This window comes from Lepidochelys olivacea (genome assembly GCF_965140295.1).
Source record: "Lepidochelys olivacea isolate rLepOli2 genome assembly, chromosome: 4".
In the NCBI taxonomy this organism is placed as follows: Eukaryota; Metazoa; Chordata; order Testudines; family Cheloniidae; genus Lepidochelys; species Lepidochelys olivacea.
The window spans coordinates 72,547,843-72,568,022 of record NC_140414.1 but is presented as its reverse complement, the minus strand read 5'-3'; the positions used below and the strand labels follow the sequence as shown (position 1 = coordinate 72,568,022).

Sequence of the window (20,180 nt, the reverse complement as noted above, 5' to 3'; positions counted from 1 at the left end):
GAGCAGCTCTTCATGCTGGAAGGAGCAGCTCTTCACAGTAATTACTGTCCCTCTCCTGTATGGCAATTCACAATACAACCACTCAAATATTACATTATAATATTACAAAGGAAATTAATTCATGCAGCAAGTCACAAACATTCAATAGTCTAAACTCTTTCTTATAATTCTAATACCTACTTTATCAAATGTGAACCTACAAGTGAGCCAAACTGATTCTAGCTATGTAGCTGTCAGTGTCCAGCTGAGACATGGGGACCACTGCATAAGCTGGCATCTGGCTAGCCGGCATCACAGACCCCAAAATGTTTTGCTGCATTCTGTGATACAGTGCTGTCTCTTTAAAAATGTGGCAGCCCCATAATTCTTACGACATTTTGCCTTATTGGAGCATTGAGATCCTTTCACATAGTTATTTTCAAGATTTGGTAGCCCCTTTGCCCTCTCTTCTTTTAAATAAAAGAATAAAGTATTCTTGAACAGAGAACATAGCACTGTTCAGATATGTTCTTTCCTTTTTATAATCCCAGATAGGGGAACTTCCTCAATCTGCATCCTCAGAAGTACAAAAGATCAAAAAAGAAGTAGATGAAATACAGCTTTCTGTTGTGGGAGACAATGTGCCTGCAAGAAGCTCAGCTTATAAAAGTATTTTGAGACTTTAAGAAAAGTCTTGCAAACAGAACTGTTTGTCAGAATATTTGCCCTCCATGGAAGGGAAAATCCTCTTGATGACTTTTGAAGAATGGCTACTCTCCACATTAAACTAAAATGCACACAGAATCAGATAAAAAGAAAGACAGAATACTGTTCACTTAATATGCATTATGAATAACTTGATAGTATACATTCAGCAGTTATGCTCTAGCTTGGGCAGGCTTGTGTAGTTACAATTTAACACAACTAAGACAAATTATACCCAACCAACGCAGGTTAGAAAATAGAAAATATTTTCTGTGAAATACCATTTTTTGTCACCATTTTGACTCTTGTGGAGTAGCCAAGCCTGATTTTACTCTCATTTACATGGATGTGGTTCACAAAACTCCACTGTTTTCTTTGGTATTACTCCTGATTTACATAAATGTACCTATCAACAGAATCATGCTCTGGGCACCCTTATTAGTCGCTCTGGGCACCCTTATTATTCACACTGGTCCCACAGGCCACCTGCTTAGAGAAATCACACTGAAGACAATGGCAGTGTTGTGGAAGGAGAGTTTGCAGGACAGGGCCTTTGTTTCTATATGTACAATTATGATATTGTTATGGCTTTCAGAGAAGCAAATGCTGTCGTTAAGATACAAAATGGTTTCTTCATAACCCCATAATGTGTCTCTCCCCCCGACCCCAGATTTCCCAGAAATGTTTCTGTTGGGCTGAGCCTTCCCATGCGTGGTCTCTGTCCTAAGGTGAATATGTGTTTTCAAAAGTGTAAGTGAAATCCTTGTAGCTGTTTCTAAGGAAGAGAGAGTCAGAGGGATGTGTCTGAGGCACATTGCTAATGGAAGACCTGGGGTGATGCAGCTTATGCCTGACCCTTTGTCTCCGGGCAGTGCTCAAAGGCAGCCTAGCCGTGTGGGAGTATCTGTAGATCGAGGCATATTCCAACTCGAGTAAGGATATCAAATCTGATTCCACTCTCAACCTCAGGAGAAGCCATGGGAGTTGTGGTGCCTCAGACCCTTCCCTCTGGGGAATTCTTTCCTGCTCTCCTCTTTCTCTGAGGGCAAATAAATTACCACAGTACTTGAAAGGCTGCAGTTTACTTCCCACCTCTCACACAAACAGCCAGCAGTAGGAAGGGAGAAGCCAAGGTTTTGCCCCTCCCTTCTACTCACAGAAGAGTATCCAGAGAGCAGATTTGCACTCCTCACCAGACCCAGATCCAAGATCCATGTGGGACTTATTAGGCCAAGTAGGAGACTGTAAGACTATCACAGGGTTCAAAAAGAGCTAGATAAGTTCATGGAGGATAGGTCCATCAATGGCTATTAGCCAGGGTGGGCAGGGATGGTGTCCCTAGCCTCTGTTTGTCAGAAGCTGGGAATGAGCAACAGGGGATGGATCACTTGATGTACCTGTTCTGTTCATTCCCTCTGGGGCTTCTGGCATTAGTCACTGTCAGAAGACAGGATATTGGGCTAGACGGATCTTTGGTCTGACCCAGTATGGCCGTTCTTATGTTCTTATGAGGGTCGGGAAAGGGCTTTAGTTCCCCTTACTGCCTTACATGGCTTAGGCCTGGTCTACACTGGGGGTGGGGGAGGGAGGATTGACCTAAGATACGCAACTTCAGCTACGAGAATAGTGTAGCTGAAGTCGACGTATCTTAGGTCAACTTACCTCGCGGTACAGGGTCGGCTGCCACCACTCCCCCATCAACTCTGCTTCTGCCTCTCACCGTGGTGGAGTACAGGAGTTGACGGCAGAGTGGTCAGGGATCAATTTATCACATCTACATTAGACGCGATAAATCAATCCCCGATAGATCGATCACTACCCGCCGATCCTGCAGGTAGTGTAAACATACCCTTAGTAAAACAAGGGTATAATCTAGCCCACAAAGAGTGAAATCACAACCCAGTTTTATTTGCAGAGCTCTCCCAAGCAGCTTTCAAGGAGAATACTCAAAATCTTGCAACATCAAATATGGCTATGAGCTTGAGCTGAATAAATAACAAGGCAATGAGGCTGTTCTTTTCATTTATTTTTCAGCATTGAAGCCAAGATAAAGTAATTCAAACCATTGTATCTTGTGATTGTGTTTGTTAGCACTTTGCCCTTTTCTTGCTTTCCTATTTTGGCAAGCACATTGGAGTTATCACCTAGATGTGTTAATAGTCATTGATACAGGTGAGCCATCTAGCACTTGTATGCTAATATAAGAGATAGGATAGTTCAGATGAGAAGAAATGCAAGTGGGAGGAATCAGTGCTCTTGATTTTAGATCAGAAAACATTACATGGTTTCCAGATAATTTTTACAGGATTAATTTACATATGTTGCTGCTGAGCCAGGCCTCAATTCTGCAAGCTGTTCTACGTGGGCCCATGGGTCCACTCTCATGGATCAACCTGCCGGACTGAAGCCCAGGTTTGTAGCCAGCACAATGAGCACTAGTGGAGCTTTGCTAAGTCCCAGTATAAGTTCTGCCTAAGGATGCATTTTTTCTATTTTTTTTTCCACCAGCAAGGGGATGTTCTCCAAATGCCTTTTATTTACTTTTATATCAATTGAGAAATAAAAGTCTCAGACATGGGAAAGTAAGAGCTCAGTGTTGTATTACTTAACCATTTGTTTACAGAAGTCTGTGAAGAGCCCTACATCTTAGCTTGAGCCCAGTAGTTGTATGCTCCAGCCCATTCTGTCTCAGTTCTAAGCGGCCAGTTGATTGGATACTCATCCCTCTAAATCCCATTGTCAGCACAAAGTCTGCTCAGCTTCCCTGCTCCACCCCCAACAGTGGATTAGGAGACTTAAAAGTTGTATATACAGGTAAGAAAGAGCAAATAAACCTAGTCCATAAATTCTTGATATCTGCATGTTTTACAGTATGTGTTTGTTTAGTACCCAGCACAATTGGCTCCCCAATATGACTGAGGCTTCTGGAGTTCTGCTGTAATACAAATATTCATAATAATATTGATTTACCCCATTCCCTCCTCTTCCCCACCCCCTCCCAAAAAAAAGGCATTTGGCTTTACTTCTTAAACAAACTTTCAGCTCTTTGTGAGAATTCCGCTTGGAACAAAATGACTTGTCACAAGCTGGTTCGTTAATTATGCAGCTGAAAGGGAAGAACGAGATGGTTAGACAAAAAGGTTGCTTGAGATGGAAGTTCAGGAATTAACTTCATATAACCCTTGGTTTAGTTGGAAACCTAAATTTGTGCTCACTTTTGCTTTTACTCAAGTCCAGTTGCTTAGGCTGCTGATTCAGGAAATAGTTAATTTTTCAGGCAGCTCGGCAACATTTTTACTAACAAAATGATAATACTGAGAAATATGTCCTAAAGAGTTAAGAAGGAATCATAGTTTAGAATAATTGCATTGCTGTAATACAAACACACAATGAAAACTATAGACCTGGTAATTCCAAGTTTAGCTAGCAATTTTCTTGATTTTATACAATGAACAGAATTTTGACTTGAACCCCTGAGGAAATAGACTTTCCCCAGTAAGAGAGAAGTTGATAAGAAATCCATTAAATACCAGTGCCAAAATTGGACATACTGTTTGATTTGTTTTTAAATTTTTTTTAACAGCTGGATAATGATACCACTTAGAATTTGTGTTTGAATGCTGATTTGTTGGAAATAAACTTGGTGCACTCATTTGAGTGAAAAATGACACAATAAGGCCTTGATTTGCACAGGTGCTAAGCACCTGCAACTGCCATTGACTTCAGCTGGAGCTCTTGGTACTCAGTGCCTTTTGAAAATCAAATTCTGGTTTCTCAATCTTGCCTTCAAGCTCCTGTCTATATTTCTGCTCTCATTCCTTCCAACTCTCCCTCCCACAACTGAGACTCTTCCCAAGCATTGCCACCCCCACAAGCACCTCATTTTTATTATTTGCCCACTCTTGTCTTTTAGCCTTCTTCCATATTCCCCTTATCCTTGAAAGGCCTCCCTTCTCCTTGTACACCAAGCAATATCCCTGGATACACTCAAAATTCTCTTTAAAGTGCATTTATTCAACCACAGAGACAAGGCAGGTGAGGCAATATCTTTTATTGGACAAGAAGCTGGTAAGAGACAAGCTTTCGAGCTCATACAGAGCTTTTCTTCAGGTCCTTTGATGACGACATGTTGAAGTCCTGCATACATATGGTACCAGGATTGTCGTCTTGTTTGTACAGCACCTAGCACAATGGATCCTTGTCCTTGATGTTGGTCCTTGATTATAGTACAAACAATATGGTGGTGTTTTATATTGAATGAATTAATTTAATGAATAAATAATGGTTAATACATTGTGCTCGGTCTGTGTAAACAAAGAAGAAAATCCTCTGCTCCAAGGTATTCACAAGCCAGGTGGATAAACACCTACAGATCGGAGAGTAACAAGACAATGTAACAGTGTCACCATTAGGACTGTTAGACAATTTTCTAGCAACACCTTTTTTGGTCAGAAAATGCAGTTTTGTCAAAAACAATTTTTTTTTTTACAGGAAAATTTTGTTTCCAACATTTTTCTGCTTTTTAATATAACAAACATACAAAACAAAAATTTCATTTTGATTTTGGTTAAAATTTTGTTTTATTAGTTTGAAACCTGAAAAACCTTGATTTTCAATTTTCAGTTTAGGGTTTGGGGGGAATTTATTTCCCTCTTTCTCTCCCTTTGATCCACTGGAAAATATTTAAAAAAAGAAAAAGAAAAGAAAGAGAAGGGTAAGGGGGAAAACCATTTTCACTGGGAAAAAAAGTAGAAAGGGGAGAGAAGGAGCAGCGGGAGAATTAAAAAAGCAACTGTTTTCTCCTTATTCCTACTTTTTCTATTCTTTATTAGTGGAAAAGGGGGAATAAAAGTGAAAGAACTAGGGATTTTTCCCACTTTCTCACACTTACATTAAAACATCTTTGCACTTGAAAAGTGTGAAAAAAGTTAAATAAAATTAAAAAGTGATAGAATGTATTACTTTTCTAACTTGATAATCTTTCAACAAATTTTTTTCACTTAGCTTCACACTTTTTCAGTTGAATAAAGGGGGTTGGGAGGGGATTGAGGGTCATCTTTTTACCTTTTTCAATCATCGAAAAAAGGAAGAAAAATGAAACTGTTATTCCCCAGTTTCTCTCGTTTTTTCCTCTTTTTCCACTGAAAAGAAGGGGAAAGTATAAAGGGAAAGATAGTGAAGGAAAAAGTCCAAAATGTAACAGAAATTAAAAGAAAATGTTGTTTAAAAAATTTCCATAGAAAAATCAGATTTTTTATCAGAATTTTTTTTAATAGGCTAATATATATTTTTTCAACCATCTTTTATAATTATGCAAAATAAAACCTAAACAGGACTTACATGAAGTTCTACTCTTCAGGCTTTGAGCCATGCATGTTTTTTGTATGTATAATAATATGGACTTTTGCTGTCCATGTCCAGTTTAGATTGTAAATTCCCTTTACATCTATGCAGCACCAAGCATGCCCTAAGTCTCAAACAATGATAATGGATTGTGTAGTATAGATACATGTCCACCAGGATTTTGACTGACACCACAAACTCATTTCAGGGTCTCTGAACAGTCATCAAATGATAATGACTTTGTGTGACTACTGACCTTAACAGCATTCAAATCAAGATGTGTAAAGCTCCATAAACCATTGCTGATCCTCTACGGCATCCATTCTCCAAAGTATCATTATTTTAATAGGACATGAAGTTTCAGTTATTTGAATATGCCAGGTGTTGGGAATCTGGAGGATTTTATGATGAATCACTGCTATAAAGTATACTTTGTATCTGAATAAGAGTGTGTGTCATTTTAGGGACTGAACAAGGCCATCTAGGACAACACACTTGCTGCTGGTTCTGTCTTAGCACCTTCCTTTTTATCATAGCCCCAAATACCATCCTGAACCAAGCATCCCATACAAATGCTTTTGGTATTACTTAAGAGGGAGGTTTAGGATAATTTATTCACCTATTCTGCCATATCTTTACCCTTTATGTGAAATTATTCTGCATGGGTTATCCATTTATGCCTGGCTAAATTCAAAGCTTAAACCTAGAGCTGGATGAATGATTTTTGGTTTGGCAGGAGACCAAAGAATCGGAGAGAATATGGTTCTGAAAATACTTGAGAGCAACCCACTGCAGTATAGCTTATAGCTTGCTGGTTAGTCAGTCACCTGGCAGAGGAAATCTGAGTTTAACTCTCTGCTCTAGGATGGGGATTCAAACTACACATACACAAATCTTTTCCCAGCTGAAACTCTTGGGTCAAATTCGCAAATAGTTTTGAGTCAATTGACACTGCATCTTTTTGACAAATGAACCATTTATCTGAATCATGTTGCCCGTTCAGTTCTGAATGCTTTGCAAGTGTGAAACCATGTATCTTTACTGAACATTTCCATAAGGTCACCTCAAAGCTCCTTTTTTTCCAATTCAGAAGGAAGCTTGTTGCTTCATGCTTGTGACTTAAATTCTTGGTAACTTAAATGTGCAATATTTCAGAAATAGTTTGTCAAAAGTACAGCTGAGTTACAGAAGACACAAGTTTTCTGGGAAGCTTTACAAATCTGTGGCATACAAACCAAAGACCTAGAAACAATTTGAAAGCTAATGGGGAGGTTCTTTGGGTTCCAGCAATAACGATACATTAATTCCACTACTATCTGCGCTACCATGAATATTTTGTCTTTACTGGAAGATAGTAGTTTACTGGATGCCTTTTAAAGCAGAGAGAGATGCTTGATATTAGAGGATTTTCTGCAGTCAGATAATAGGCCAGCCTGCTTTTTTGTTGTCCTGAATGTGTACTACTTACAATTATTCTGTTTGTAAAGTACATCATCAGCTCTTGTTCAAAATAATTATGACTAAAACATCCTGTCATCTCTGTTAATTGAATTGCATCCTTTTGAAGAAGAATTAATCTAAACTGGTTAAGACATGAGAAGGTGATGACTAGAGAATGATTTCTAACAGTAATTTTTGAAATGCCAAACCTAATCAGCTGGAGTTGGCACTGTCCCTTCAGCATATTCGTAGCCTTCATGTCATAGAGAAATGAGCTGCCTTACTTATAAATGGGTTGTCAGACAACTTAATTTTGAATTACCGCCTTTAATTCTGCTACTCGATATAATATGCTATGATAAAATTGTGCAGCTGGCCTCCGGTTTAGTTTCCACATTTGAATGCACCATACAATGAAGCTGTCTGAAATAAACATCTATTGAAGGAATACACTCTTTACAAGAATTCATTATTCTACATGCCAAATGAAATAGAGACCTTAGTATCAATCTTGTACCCATTCAACGAATATAGTAACTTCAACATAATCATAATGTGCCAAATGGAAAATTATAGCAATGAGATGTGGTATGCAGAGTTTATGTATTTGCAAGATATCTGTTGTGTACATTTTCCCTTAAGGATTCATTATCTTGATTGAGATTGTATTAGAAAAATCCATGCAAGTTATCATGCTTTCAGTGTAGAGGGGGGTATATAAGTAATCAACTTCATGGTGTTCTGCATGATTCTGTCATTGTAACTGTATGGCTGAATTCATTAAAATTTAGCTTCTTGATAAAAACTTATAATCTGATTCTACCATCCTGACAAGGAGTAGCACCTTACTCTGTATGATCGTAGTGGAATTACATGTGAGCTAAGGCTTTTATCCCGCAAGCCGCTTTGCACAGATGGACTCCTACACCTATGCAGAACCCCATTGACTTAAGTAAGGTACAGCTTGCAGGCTCCAGGGCCCAAGGCACAACTCAACCTGAGTAAGGGCTGCAAGATCTGACCTTTAATGAATAATGTTACGAGCTGGGTGAAACCTTTCTATGTTTGAGTTAAAACCACATTAAGATTGGTAGCTGTGAACTCAGAGTTCAATTAACATAGTTAAAGCATAAGCCAAACCTAACACAAAAGGTGTGTGTGAACCTGCCCAGGAAAATTTGGCTGAGTGTTATTTGGAGTAGGGGTGGGAAAGAGATCACACAGAAATTGAGGTCAAACAGAAGAACAAACAGAGCCAGAGAGAGGCTGAAAGAGCAGCTGACTCTGGAAGAAAGCTACAGAGAGGAAGGGCAGAGGGGTGCAGGCTGAAAAGAGTGCTCTTGGTGCTATGAGCAAAAGAAGCTGTTTTCTGCTTTGATTCCTTTTGTATTCAGAGACGCCAAATTTTGTATATTATTATTTGTAAACGAACAAAACTGCATCAAAGAAATACCTGACTCTCCTCAATTTCTACTCCCAACTGGAACACCTACAGGACCCCAGATTTTGACTAGCTATTCAGATTGAAAAGGGGCAATAATAAGTAAATCAAAACAAATGTTAAGAACACTATCTCTAAGTTTTAGAGCCTCACACACCATTTAAGTTTGATATTCATATATTAAAGAAACACTGTTCAGTTTAAACCTGAAATTTGGGTTTCTGTTAAAAATTGTGGGGAACTTACTGAATGAAATTTACTACTGAGGGGAAGATCTGTATAAGGCATGTGCACCACTTAAATCCTACTTAAGCTCTATTTTGCAGGCTTAGATGATGCATCGCCCTTCTGCCTGCATATGGGTCATGTTTCACCATAATGGGCATAAAAATGTTTCCAGGTTTGGTTTGGTTTTTTAATTCAATGGAGACAGTTTTGGCAGGGTTTGAACATTCCCCTTTAATGTTGGAAACCAAACAAACACCATTTTACTAATGTATGAGAAATAGAAAGTGAACCTCACTATGAACCAGTCTAAAAATCATCTTTAACCATCTGAGTGAATGCGAACAACATTGTCCCTTTTTGACCTGAATGGCTAGTCAAAATTCAGAGACCTGAAGATGTTCCAGTTGGGAGTAGAAATTGATTATGGAATCTAGGATGTTCTTTGATGCAATCTTGTTTATTTACAAAGAATTTACAAAAGCCTGCTTCTGCAAACTCAGGAGGAACCAAAGGTAAAAGGAGCACTTTCTTACCTGACAGCCCCAAGCCTCTTTCGCAAGCACCAGACCAAAGCTGTCTCTTTAGCTTCTCCTAGGGTCACACTCATGCTTTGCTTAAAGCCTTCTGCTTGGATTTCTTCAGGTGTATATCAATCAACACCTCCTCCTCCCTCCCAGTGCCTACCGCCCATCAGCTGTTTTGCGGCGTCTGGAGGTGCTGGGGGGAAGAGGAGCAAGGGTGTAGCGTGCTTGGGGGAGGGGTGGGACTGGGTGGGGAAGAGGCGGGTTGGGGGTGGGAAGAGGCAGGGCAGGAGCCTTGGGGGAAGGGGTTGAGTGGGGGCAGGGCCTCGGCAGAGCAAAACATTTAGGTTTAGATGAATCAGTATTTTCTGATGACAATGCCATTTCCTCAGAAATCTCATAACCAGCTCTAATAGGGAAGTATTATTATCTCCATTTTATGTATAGGAACGTGAGGCACAAAGTGACTTGTCTGTGGACAAAGGAAGCCTGTAGTAGAGAAAGTAATTGAACTAGTGTCTCCGAAGTAGCAGGCTAGTGCTCTAAATATGTGGGCTATCCTTTCTCTCCATCAGCGGGAGCTGCTCTCAGTACACCTTGTACTAATCCAGGATTAGGTCAATTCTTGACAAACATTTTGCTCATTTCTAAATATAATTTTGCTTCAGCCACATTGAGAGTCACCCATTTTTATTCACGTTTTACAAACATTTCTGTAAATGAAGTTCCTCTTACAAATGTTTGCAGAAAGCAATTAGAGGCTGGGATTTGTTCCATCAGAACATACAGTTGGCTTTGTTTTTAAATGAAATTTATTTTGGATAAAAGCAGAATTAATTTATAAAGGTTAGGTCATTTAAACAGGTAACAGAAACAGTGGCACATGATGCCAAGTCATCAGTCACACCACTCAGCTAGTGAATCATGAAGAATTTGTTTGTGACTGATCCACCAGCTGAAATTTGTTAGGAAAAAAAATCCAAACAGTTGCCAATATAGAATAAAATAATATAATTCACAGTCTCACTGTGAATTTCAACTGATGTACAGAGAAAGAGCTAAATTAGCTCAAAGCCAAATTCTCCCTTGTGTAGAAGGCCTGCACAAGGTCTGTGCATTATTTAAGTCCCACTTAAACCTTCTGCATATTGGGTGAATTTCACTCTAAAGTTAACTTAGGATGTTGGGCTAGCTGACCTGTGATCTGATTCCGTTTGGTACATCTTGTGTTCATACTTCCAGTGTTTCACCAAAGGGCACAGCTCTTTACGGCTAAACACATATGTAAAGGTAATTGTTCAAGTGTAAGAACTGTCCTTAATTTTTTCTGACAATTCTCCACCACTTTCCACCACCCATCCACCCACCCCAAAAAAGAAAAGGCCAGAGGAACAGGCAAGGTGTGTCCATGCCATAGAGCTTAGCGGGTATAGAATATGGGTGGATCCAGTAGTACCAAGGGCAGAGGATCCACTGCTATGTGGAATCTCTTTTCTGTCCTACCTGCAGGGAGCCTGTGTAAGGGCCCATGGGCTGGGCTGGAGCAATTGCCAGATGGCAATTCCTTGGCTGCTCTGTGACCTGGACGGATTGTTCTCATGCCCTTATCCACTGTGCATCTGCTGGGTCTGGCACTGGCCCCTGCATTTTGTTACTCAGTGACAATGCTGTAGTAAGTAGTCACACAAACTGCATGAGACATGAGTTATCTATCACTTAACAAGGCTTATCACAGATGTTGAGATGAGGAAGAATATATTCCACAGCACACAGCCGCCAGCTGTTTCTAACATCCTCTTTCCCCAGATGTAATTGACTCTGCCTTTTCTCCTTCAAAACTGTTGACGTAAGATGTTTGTTTGTCTAGAGAGACAAGGAACATAAAGTGTTTTCTCCATTGATGACTGATCTTTTTCATTCAGTGGCAGACACTTTAATGTGCCACATCTGCCTGACGACACATCACACCTGAGTTTTGTAACAGGCGGAAGGGACTTATCCATACAAGAGCAGTTTTAACATACCTGCTTTCTCACATGCACCATTATCAAGTTCACTTTTTTATTCCTAAGGTTTTATTTTTTTTAATGACTGAATCCCTCACCCATGAAGACTTTACTTCAAGTCCTACCTCGGCTCCCAACTTTCAGTTGAGTCCATATTAAAAACCCTCATAACACAGTGGTGGTCCTGCTCGAGACAGACCCAGACATTAAACGTTACGGATGTTATGGGTCAGGATTATGCTGCAGTGGCAGGAAGCTCTAGATGCATCTATCAACAATTTTTAGCTTGGGCTATTAATTCCTTATTTTCATTAGTACAAAATTCACACCTGATCGAAATAAAAATTGACATCCTGCCCCGTGCGAAGTAATGCAGGAGTCAGTTTGATTGCATGGTCTATATAATATTTGCCTTATCTAGGTCTTATGACAGGGATCGGCAACTTTTGGCATGCAACCCATCAGGGAAATCCACTGGCAATCAGACCACATACAGGAGAAGAATGAATATTAAATAGGAGCTGAGAATGTAAAGGATCAGACACCAAGCTTAATGCTGATAAATCATAGGACAGAGATCGGCAACCTTTGGCATGTGGCCCATCAGGGAAATCCGCTGGAGGGCCGGGACAGTTTGTTTACCTGCAGCATCCACAGATTTGGCCGATTGCAGCTCCCACAGGCTGCAGTTCGCCATTCCAGGCCAAGGGATGGTCTGGCAGCCGCTTCCCACAGCCCACATTGGCCTGAAATGGTGAACCATGGCCCGTGGGAGCTGCAATCGGCCAAACCTGCGGACGCTGCAGGTAAATCCCGGCCCTCCAGTGGATTTCCCTGATGGGCCACATGCCAAAGGTTGCCGATCCCTGTCCTATGATTTATCAGCATTACGTTTTGGTGTCTGATCCTTCGCATTCTCAGCTCCTATTTAGTATTCATTCTTCTCCTGAATGTGGTCTGATTGCCTTGGATACTTTTCCTTCATGTTTAGCATTCATGATACTCTGCCCTGGTCTACACTAGGACTTTAGGTCGAATTTAGCAGCGTTAAATCGATGTAAACCTGCACCCGTCCACACAATGAAGCCCTTTATTTCGACTTAAAGGGCTCTTAAAATCGATTTCCTTACTCCACCCCTGACAAGTGGATTAGCGCTTAAATTGACCTTGCCGGCTCGAATTTGGGGTACTGTGGACACAATTCGATGGTATTGGCCTCCAGGAGCTATCCCAGAGTGCTCCATTGTGACCGCTCTGGACAGCACTCTCAACTCAGATGCACTGGCCAGGTAGACAGGAAAAGAACCGCGAACTTTTGAATCTCATTTCCTGTTTGGCCAGCGTGGCAAGCTGCAGGTGACCATGCAGAGCTCATCAGCAGAGGTGACCATGATGGAGTCCCAGAATCTCAAAAGAGCTCCAGCATGGACTGAACAGCAGGTACGGGATCTGATCGCTGTTTGGGGAGAGGAATCCGTGCTATCAGAACTCCGTTCCAGTTTTTGAAATGCGAAAACCTTTGTCAAAATCTCCCAGGGCATGAAGGACAGAGGCCATAACAGGGACCCGAAGCAGTGCCGCGTGAAACTGAAGGAGCTGAGGCAAGCCTATCAGAAAACCAGAGAGGTGAACGGCCGCTCCGGGTCAGAGCCCCAAACATGCCGCTTCTATGATGAGCTGCATGCCATTTTATGGGGTTCAGCCACCAGATGGAGGCAATACGGAAGCAGGTTTTGGGGACGAAGAAGATGATGATGATGATGAGGTTGTAGATAGCTCACAGCAAGCAAGTGGAGAAACCGGTTTTCCCGACAGCCAGGAACTGTTTCTCACCCTGGACCTGGAGCCAGTACCCCCCGAACCCACCCAAGGCTGCCTCCTGGACCCAGCAGGCGGAGAAGGGACCTCCGGTGAGTGTACCTTTTAAAATACTATACATGGTTTAAAAGCAAGCACGTGAAAGGATTATTTTGCCCTGGCATTCGCAGTTCTCCTAGATGTACTGCTAAAGCCTTTGCAAAAGGTTTCTGGGGAGGGCAGCCTTATTGTGTCCTTCATGGTAGAACACTTTACCACTCCAGGCCAGTAACACGTACTCGGGAATCATTGTAGAACAAAGCATTGCAGTGTATGTTTGCTGGCATTCAAACAACATCCGTTCTTTATCTCTCTGTGTTATCCTCAGGAGAGTGAGATATAATTCATGGTCACCTGGTTGAAATAGAGTGCTTTTCTTCAGGGGACACTCAGAGGAGCCCATTCCTGCTGGGCTGTTTGCCTGTCGCTAAACAGAAATGTTCCCCGCTGTTAGCCACAGGGAGGGGGGAAGGTTGAGGGGGTAGCCACGAGGTGGGGGGAGGCAAAATGCGACCTTGTAACGAAAGCACATATGCTATGTATGTAATGTTAACAGCAAGGATTACCCTGAAAGAGTGTAGCCACTGTTTTATAAAATGTGTCTTTTTAAATACCGCTGTCCCTTTTTTTTTCTCAACCAGCTGCATGTGTTTCAATGATCACAGGATCTTCTCCTTCCCAGAGGCTCGTGAAGCTTAGAAAGAAAAAAAACGCACTCGCGATGAAATGTTCTCCGAGCTCATGCTGTCCTCCCACACTGACAGAGCACAGACGAATGCATGGAGGCAAATAATGTCAGAGTGCAGGAAAGCACAAAATGACCGGGAGGAGAGGTGGCGGGCTGAAGAGAGTAAATGGCGGGCTGAAGAGAGGGCTGAAGCTCAAATGTGGCAGCAGCGTGATGAGAGGAGGCAGGATTCAATGCTGAGGCTGCTGGAGGACCAAACCAGTATGCTCCAGTGTATGGTTGCGCTGCAGCAAAGGCAGCTGGAGCACAGACTGCCACTGCAGCCCCTCTGTAACCAACCGCCCTCCTCCCCAAGTTCCATAGCCTCCACACCCAGACACCCAAGAACGGAGTGGGGGGGCCTCCGGCCAACCAGCCACTCCACCACAGAGAATTGCCCAAAAAAAAGAAGGCTGTCATTCAATAAATTTTAAAGTTGTAAACTTTTAAAGTGCTGTATGGCATTTTTCTTCCCTCCTCCACCACCCCTCCTGGGCCACCTTGGTAGTCATCCCCCTATTTGTGTGATGAATGAATAAAGAATGCATGAATGTGAAGCAACAATGACTTTATTGCCTCTGCAAGCGGTGATTGAAGGGAGGAGGGGCGGGTGGTTAGCTTACAGGGAAGTAGAGTGAACCAAGGGGCGGGAGGTTTCATCAAGGAGAAACAAAGAGAACTTTCACACCGTAGCCTGGCCAGTCATGAAACTGGTTTTCAAAGCTTCTCTGATGCGTACCGCGCCCTCCTGTGCTCTTCTAACCGCCCTGGTGTCTGGTTGCGCGTAACCAGCAGCCAGGCGATTTGCCTCAACCTCCCACCCCGCCATAAACGTTTCCCCCTTACTCTCACAGATATTGTGGAGCACACAGCAAGCAGTAATAACAGTGGGAATATTGGTTTCGCTGAGGTCTAAGCGAGTCAGTAAACTGCGCCAGCGCGCCTTTAAACATCCAAATGCACATTCTACCACCATTCTGCACTTGCTCAGCCTGTAGTTGAACAGCTTCTGACTACTGTCCAGGCTGCCTGTGTACGGCTTCATGAGCCATGGCATTAAGGGGTAGGCTGGGTCCCCAAGGATACCTATAGGCATTTCAACATCCCCAACAGTTATTTTCTGGTCTGGGAATAAAGTCCCTTCCTGCAGCTTTTGAAACAGACCAGAGTTCCTGAAGATGCGAGCGTCATGCACCTTTCCCGGCCATCCCACGTTGATGTTGGTGAAACGTCCCTTGTGATCCACCAGAGCTTGCAGCACTATCGAAAAGTACCCCTTGCGGTTTATGTACTCGGCGGCTTGGTGCTCCCGTGGGTTATGGGTATGGGATATGGGTTCCGTCTATAGCCCCACCACAGTTAGGGAATCCCATTGCAGCAAAGCCATCCACTATGACCTGCACATTTCCCAGGGTCACTACCCTTGATATCAGCAGATCTTTGATTGCATGAGCTACTTGCATCACAGCAGCCCCCACAGTAGATTTGCCCACTCCAAATTGATTCCCAACTGACCGGTAGCTGTCTGGCGTTGCAAGCTTCCACAGGGCTATCGCCACTCGCTTCTCAACTGTGAGGGCTGCTCTCATCCTGGTATTCATGCGCTTCAGGGCAGGGGAAAGCAAGTCACAAAGTTCCATGAAAGTGCCCTTACTCATGCGAAAGTTTCGCAGCCACTGGGAATCGTCCCAGACCTGCAACACTATGCGGTCCCACCAGTCTGTGCTTGTTTCCCGAGCCCAGAATCTGCGTTCCACAGCATGAACCTGCCCCATTAGCACCATGATGCATGCATTGGCAGGGCCCATGCTTTCAGAGAAATCTGTGTCCATGTCCTGATCACTCATGTGACCGCGCTGACGTCGCCTCCTCGCCCGGTATCGCTTTGCCAGGTTCTGGTGCTGCATATACTGCTGGATAATGCGTGTGGTGTTTAATGTGCTCCTAATTGCCAAAGTGAGCTGAGCGGCCTCCATGCTTGCCTTGGTATGGCATCCGCACAGAAAAAAGGCGCGGAACGATTGTCTGCCGTTGCTCTGATGGAGGGAGGGGCGACTGACGACACGGCTTACAGGGTTGGCTTCAGGGAGCTAAAATCAACAAAGGGGGTGCCTGTACATCAAGGAGTATTTCAGGCAGGACTGCACGGAGGGTTCCAATAAGAAATGGTGCACCTAAGTTATTGTCCTTATTGGAACAAGAAGGTTAGCCTGGCCTCTGATTGATACATGGCTAGATTTACCTCGCTGCACCTTCTCTGTGAGTGACTGCATTATGATCTAGAGGAATGAGTCCCCTAGACAGGGGAGGAGGCAAATGAGTACAAAACAAATCTGGTCTATTTCTTGTTCTGAACCACTCCATCTATCTTTTACATCTTTGGCTGGCAGCAGACGGTGCAGAAGGACTGCATGCCACCCACATCTCATGGCTGCTCGGCAGAAGATGGTACAGTACGACTGCTAGCCATCCTCATCTCTTGCCTGCCTGGCAGAAGATGGTACAATACGACTGCTAGCAATCCTCATCTCTTGCCTGCCTGGCAGAAGATGGTACAGTACGACTGCTAGCAATCCGTATCGCCTGCCTGCTCACATAAGACGGTTCAATAGGACTGACTGCAGGACTAAAGAGAATGACCTGCGCAAGTCACTCCAAATTTAGTCCCTGCGCCCATGTCTGCCCAGGCGCTCCCAGCCGACGTGGCCAGGAGCACCTCGGACATGACGAGGACGACTACCAGTCATACTGCACCGTCTGCTGCCAGAAGGCAATGGGTTGCTGCTACTGTGTAGCAATGCCGTACCGCGTCTGCCAGCACCCAAGAGACATAGGGTGACGGTTACCTGAGCGGGCTCCATGCTTGCAGTGGTATGGCGTCTGCACAGGTAACTCAGGAAAAAAGGCGCGAAATGATTGTCTGCCCTTGCTTTCACGGAGGGAGGGAAGGGAGGCCTGATGATATGTACCCAGAACCACCCACGAGAATGTTTTAGCCCCATCAGGCATTGGGATCTCAACCCAGAATTCCAAAGGGCAGTGGAGACTGCGGGAACTGTGGGATAGCTACCCACAGTGCAACGCTCCGGAAGTCGACTCTAGCCTCGGTACTGTGGAAGCGCTCCGCCGAGTTAATGCACTTAATGCACTTAGAGCATTTTCTGTGGGGACACACACACTCGAATATATAAAACCGATTTCTAAAAAAACAACTTCTATAAATTCGACCTTATTCTGTAGTGTAGACATACCCTCTGTCTCCCACTGTATTAAAGGTTCTCAGCACCTCACAGGATTGCATCCCATATCATAGTGCTCCATATCAGCCAGGGGGAGGGTTCAGATACTTCAGCTACTTTGTTGCTCCCTCTCCCTATAGAAGCAAGTGTGCTGGCTCCACAATCTAGTCCAGGGGTCGGCAGCCTGTCAGAAGTGGTTGCCGAGTCTTCATTTATTCACTCTAATTTAAGGTTTCGCGTGCCAGTAATACATTTTAATGTTTTAGAAGGTCTCTTTCTATAAGTCTATAATATATAACTGAACTATTGTTGTATGTAAAGTAAATAAGGTTCTTAAAATGTTTAAGAAGCTTCATTTAAAATTAAATGAAAATGCAGAGCCCCCCCTCCCACCCCGGACCAGTGGCCAGCACCCAGGCAGTGTGAGTGCCACTGAAAATTAGCTCGCATGCCTCCTTTGGCATGCGTGCCATAGGTTGCCTACCCCTGATCTAGTTCCTGGTAAACCAGGAATCTCTCAGGACCTAAATTTGGATCCCCCATAGCCACCCTACCAATAAACTATCAGGCAGACCAAAATTGTTTCTTCTCAGCACCATCAAAACATGTTTCTTACTGGATGCGCTTTGCAAATTGCAGTGACAACCTTAGGAAGGGAATGTACAGTAGATTTGTATGTGTATTGAATTTCTCTCTCCTGCTGTTTGGAGAATGTGATAGGCTCTGTAGAGTTGCAGTCTGAACTTTGGACTTTCTCAGGCTCATCAATTTCACATTCATTCAACTCCGGTAGATGATTTGATTGCCTTGGAAACCTTTTTAAAAAATGTTTTAATATTCATGATGCTTGGTCACTTCATGCCATGCAGGTTTGCAAGCTGAGCCTCTGCGCTCATCCTGATTCACAATAATGTCAATGTGTCTTATTTCATTCTGACAAGGATCGTCATACTTATTTGCCTGCTTCAAATAGAAACCAACCTTCTTTTCCATCAAATACTTACAGTAGATCAGAACTAAAATGAAATCTCAGCTGATGAAAGCCTCTTCCTGAAACAAAAAAATACCCAAGGGCAAATGAGAGCTGTGGCCCTTCAGTCATATTTAGTTCCTCAAAAAGGTTTTACTTCCGTTCACTCTTCCTGTATTTTGCGAACTTGTATGCTTGCAACAGAAGACCATGCACAACTGCAACAGTTGTTTAAACTTTTTAATCATGTGGCAAAGCAGTAAAATATCTGCAATGTATTTTATGAGCAAAGATTCCAAATTGTCTAACTTTTTTCAACAGGCAAGCAGTCCTACAACAGGAACAGCTCCTAGGAGTCAGTCACGGTTGTCTGTATGTCCTTCCACTCAGGACATCTGTAGGTAGGTGCTTAATCAGTCATTTTAATCGGTCTGTCAAACATTAGTTTTTTTCTTTGTCTAGGAAGCTGAACATAAGCTATTGCTTCTGCCTAGCATTATTCATGAATTCCATATATCTGGGTTTTCTTTTGAGCTCTTGTTTTTGTCATGTTTCCTTTTCAATCTCATATTTTCTATTAAATCAACTCATTTCTATTTTCATCTCTCTCTTTTTTTGTTTTCTCTTTACCATTTTCCATCTCTCTCCTTTGCTGCTGCTTTGTTTAGATCTACCACCTTGCATGATGTGTCAGAAGATGAGTCTGAACATGCAACACCTGTCATGGTGCTTACCCCTGCTAGTAGGGAGTCTGGTAAGAAACAAGTGAAACGAAGGTTTAGGCGGAGAAAAGCGATTGGGGACAATGTTGAGCATACAGAAAAGCAAAGAAAAGGGAAGGACTGCAAATTGTACCCGATGGTTGCAAGCTCCAGATGCAATGCATTGCACAAGGAAACATATGATTCATCATCCTCAGATGAGAATCAGTGGGCTCAAGCTAGAAGGAGAGCCAGAGAAAAGGTCAAAGTGCCCAGGAGAGGGAGAAGGAGCAATAGATCTTGCAGTAACCCAGATGGATCTCCAAATAACAATGCCATTGAACTTGTCACCCTGGGGACAACGGGGGAAAAGAAACAAGAGGTGTCTGATTCTGATAACCACACTTTAAATCACAGGAGGAGAAGGGTTTCAAGATGTAAAGAATCTTGCCTTTCGCTGTCTTCAGTGTCCTCTCCAGAGGCGAGGAGTTTCTCAAGAAAATGTGGAAAAAACAGGGGCAGAAGCTACCCCCAAGGGCTGCAGTCTTCATCTAACCTTAGACAAAATAAAGTGGTCGAGGAAGGCTTTACAGAAAGAGGCTCTGGCAGTGATACTCTGACAGTTCCAGAAAATGGAGAACCTGTTGGGGCAGGGCCCAATGTGACAGATGCAGTTCAGAAAATTCCTGTTTTATATGATGACTGGTCTGATGATTTAGAAGTATGCAGGTTAGTCTCTAATAAGAAAGATTGGATATTACCAAAAGGAATTGGTTGGTTATTGCCGTGAATTATACGTGTGCCTTTTACCTGATTCTTGCTGTCATTTGGATATTTTTTTATAACTACTGCTCAGTAGCTATCTGTTAGGGGCAGCGATACATAGCACAAAATAGTTGATAAAGGAAGATTTCTAAAGAAAGATATGACACCTAATTCATTTAAATACACTAGTAGCACAGAATTAGATTCCCACCTCCTGCATGGTGACTTGTCCTACCAAGTTTGAGACACTGTGCACTC

General features: G+C 42.9%; 1 protein-coding gene across 7 annotated transcripts in view; it reads left to right on the top strand.

Annotated features, from left to right (window-relative positions):
- MARCHF1 (membrane associated ring-CH-type finger 1) overlaps positions 1-20,180 on the top strand; it is a 482,864-nt gene that overhangs the window by 405,637 nt on the left and 57,047 nt on the right. For 6 of the 7 annotated variants that reach the window (XM_084626288.1, XM_084626286.1, XM_084626289.1 and 3 more), the window contains one exon: positions 18,778-18,857. The exons of the other annotated variant lie outside the window; for it this stretch is intronic. In XM_084626288.1, coding sequence (XP_084482414.1) covers positions 18,778-18,857 — 80 coding nt within the window. The remainder of the gene's footprint in view (positions 1-18,777; positions 18,858-20,180) is intronic. 7 annotated transcript variants of the gene reach the window in all.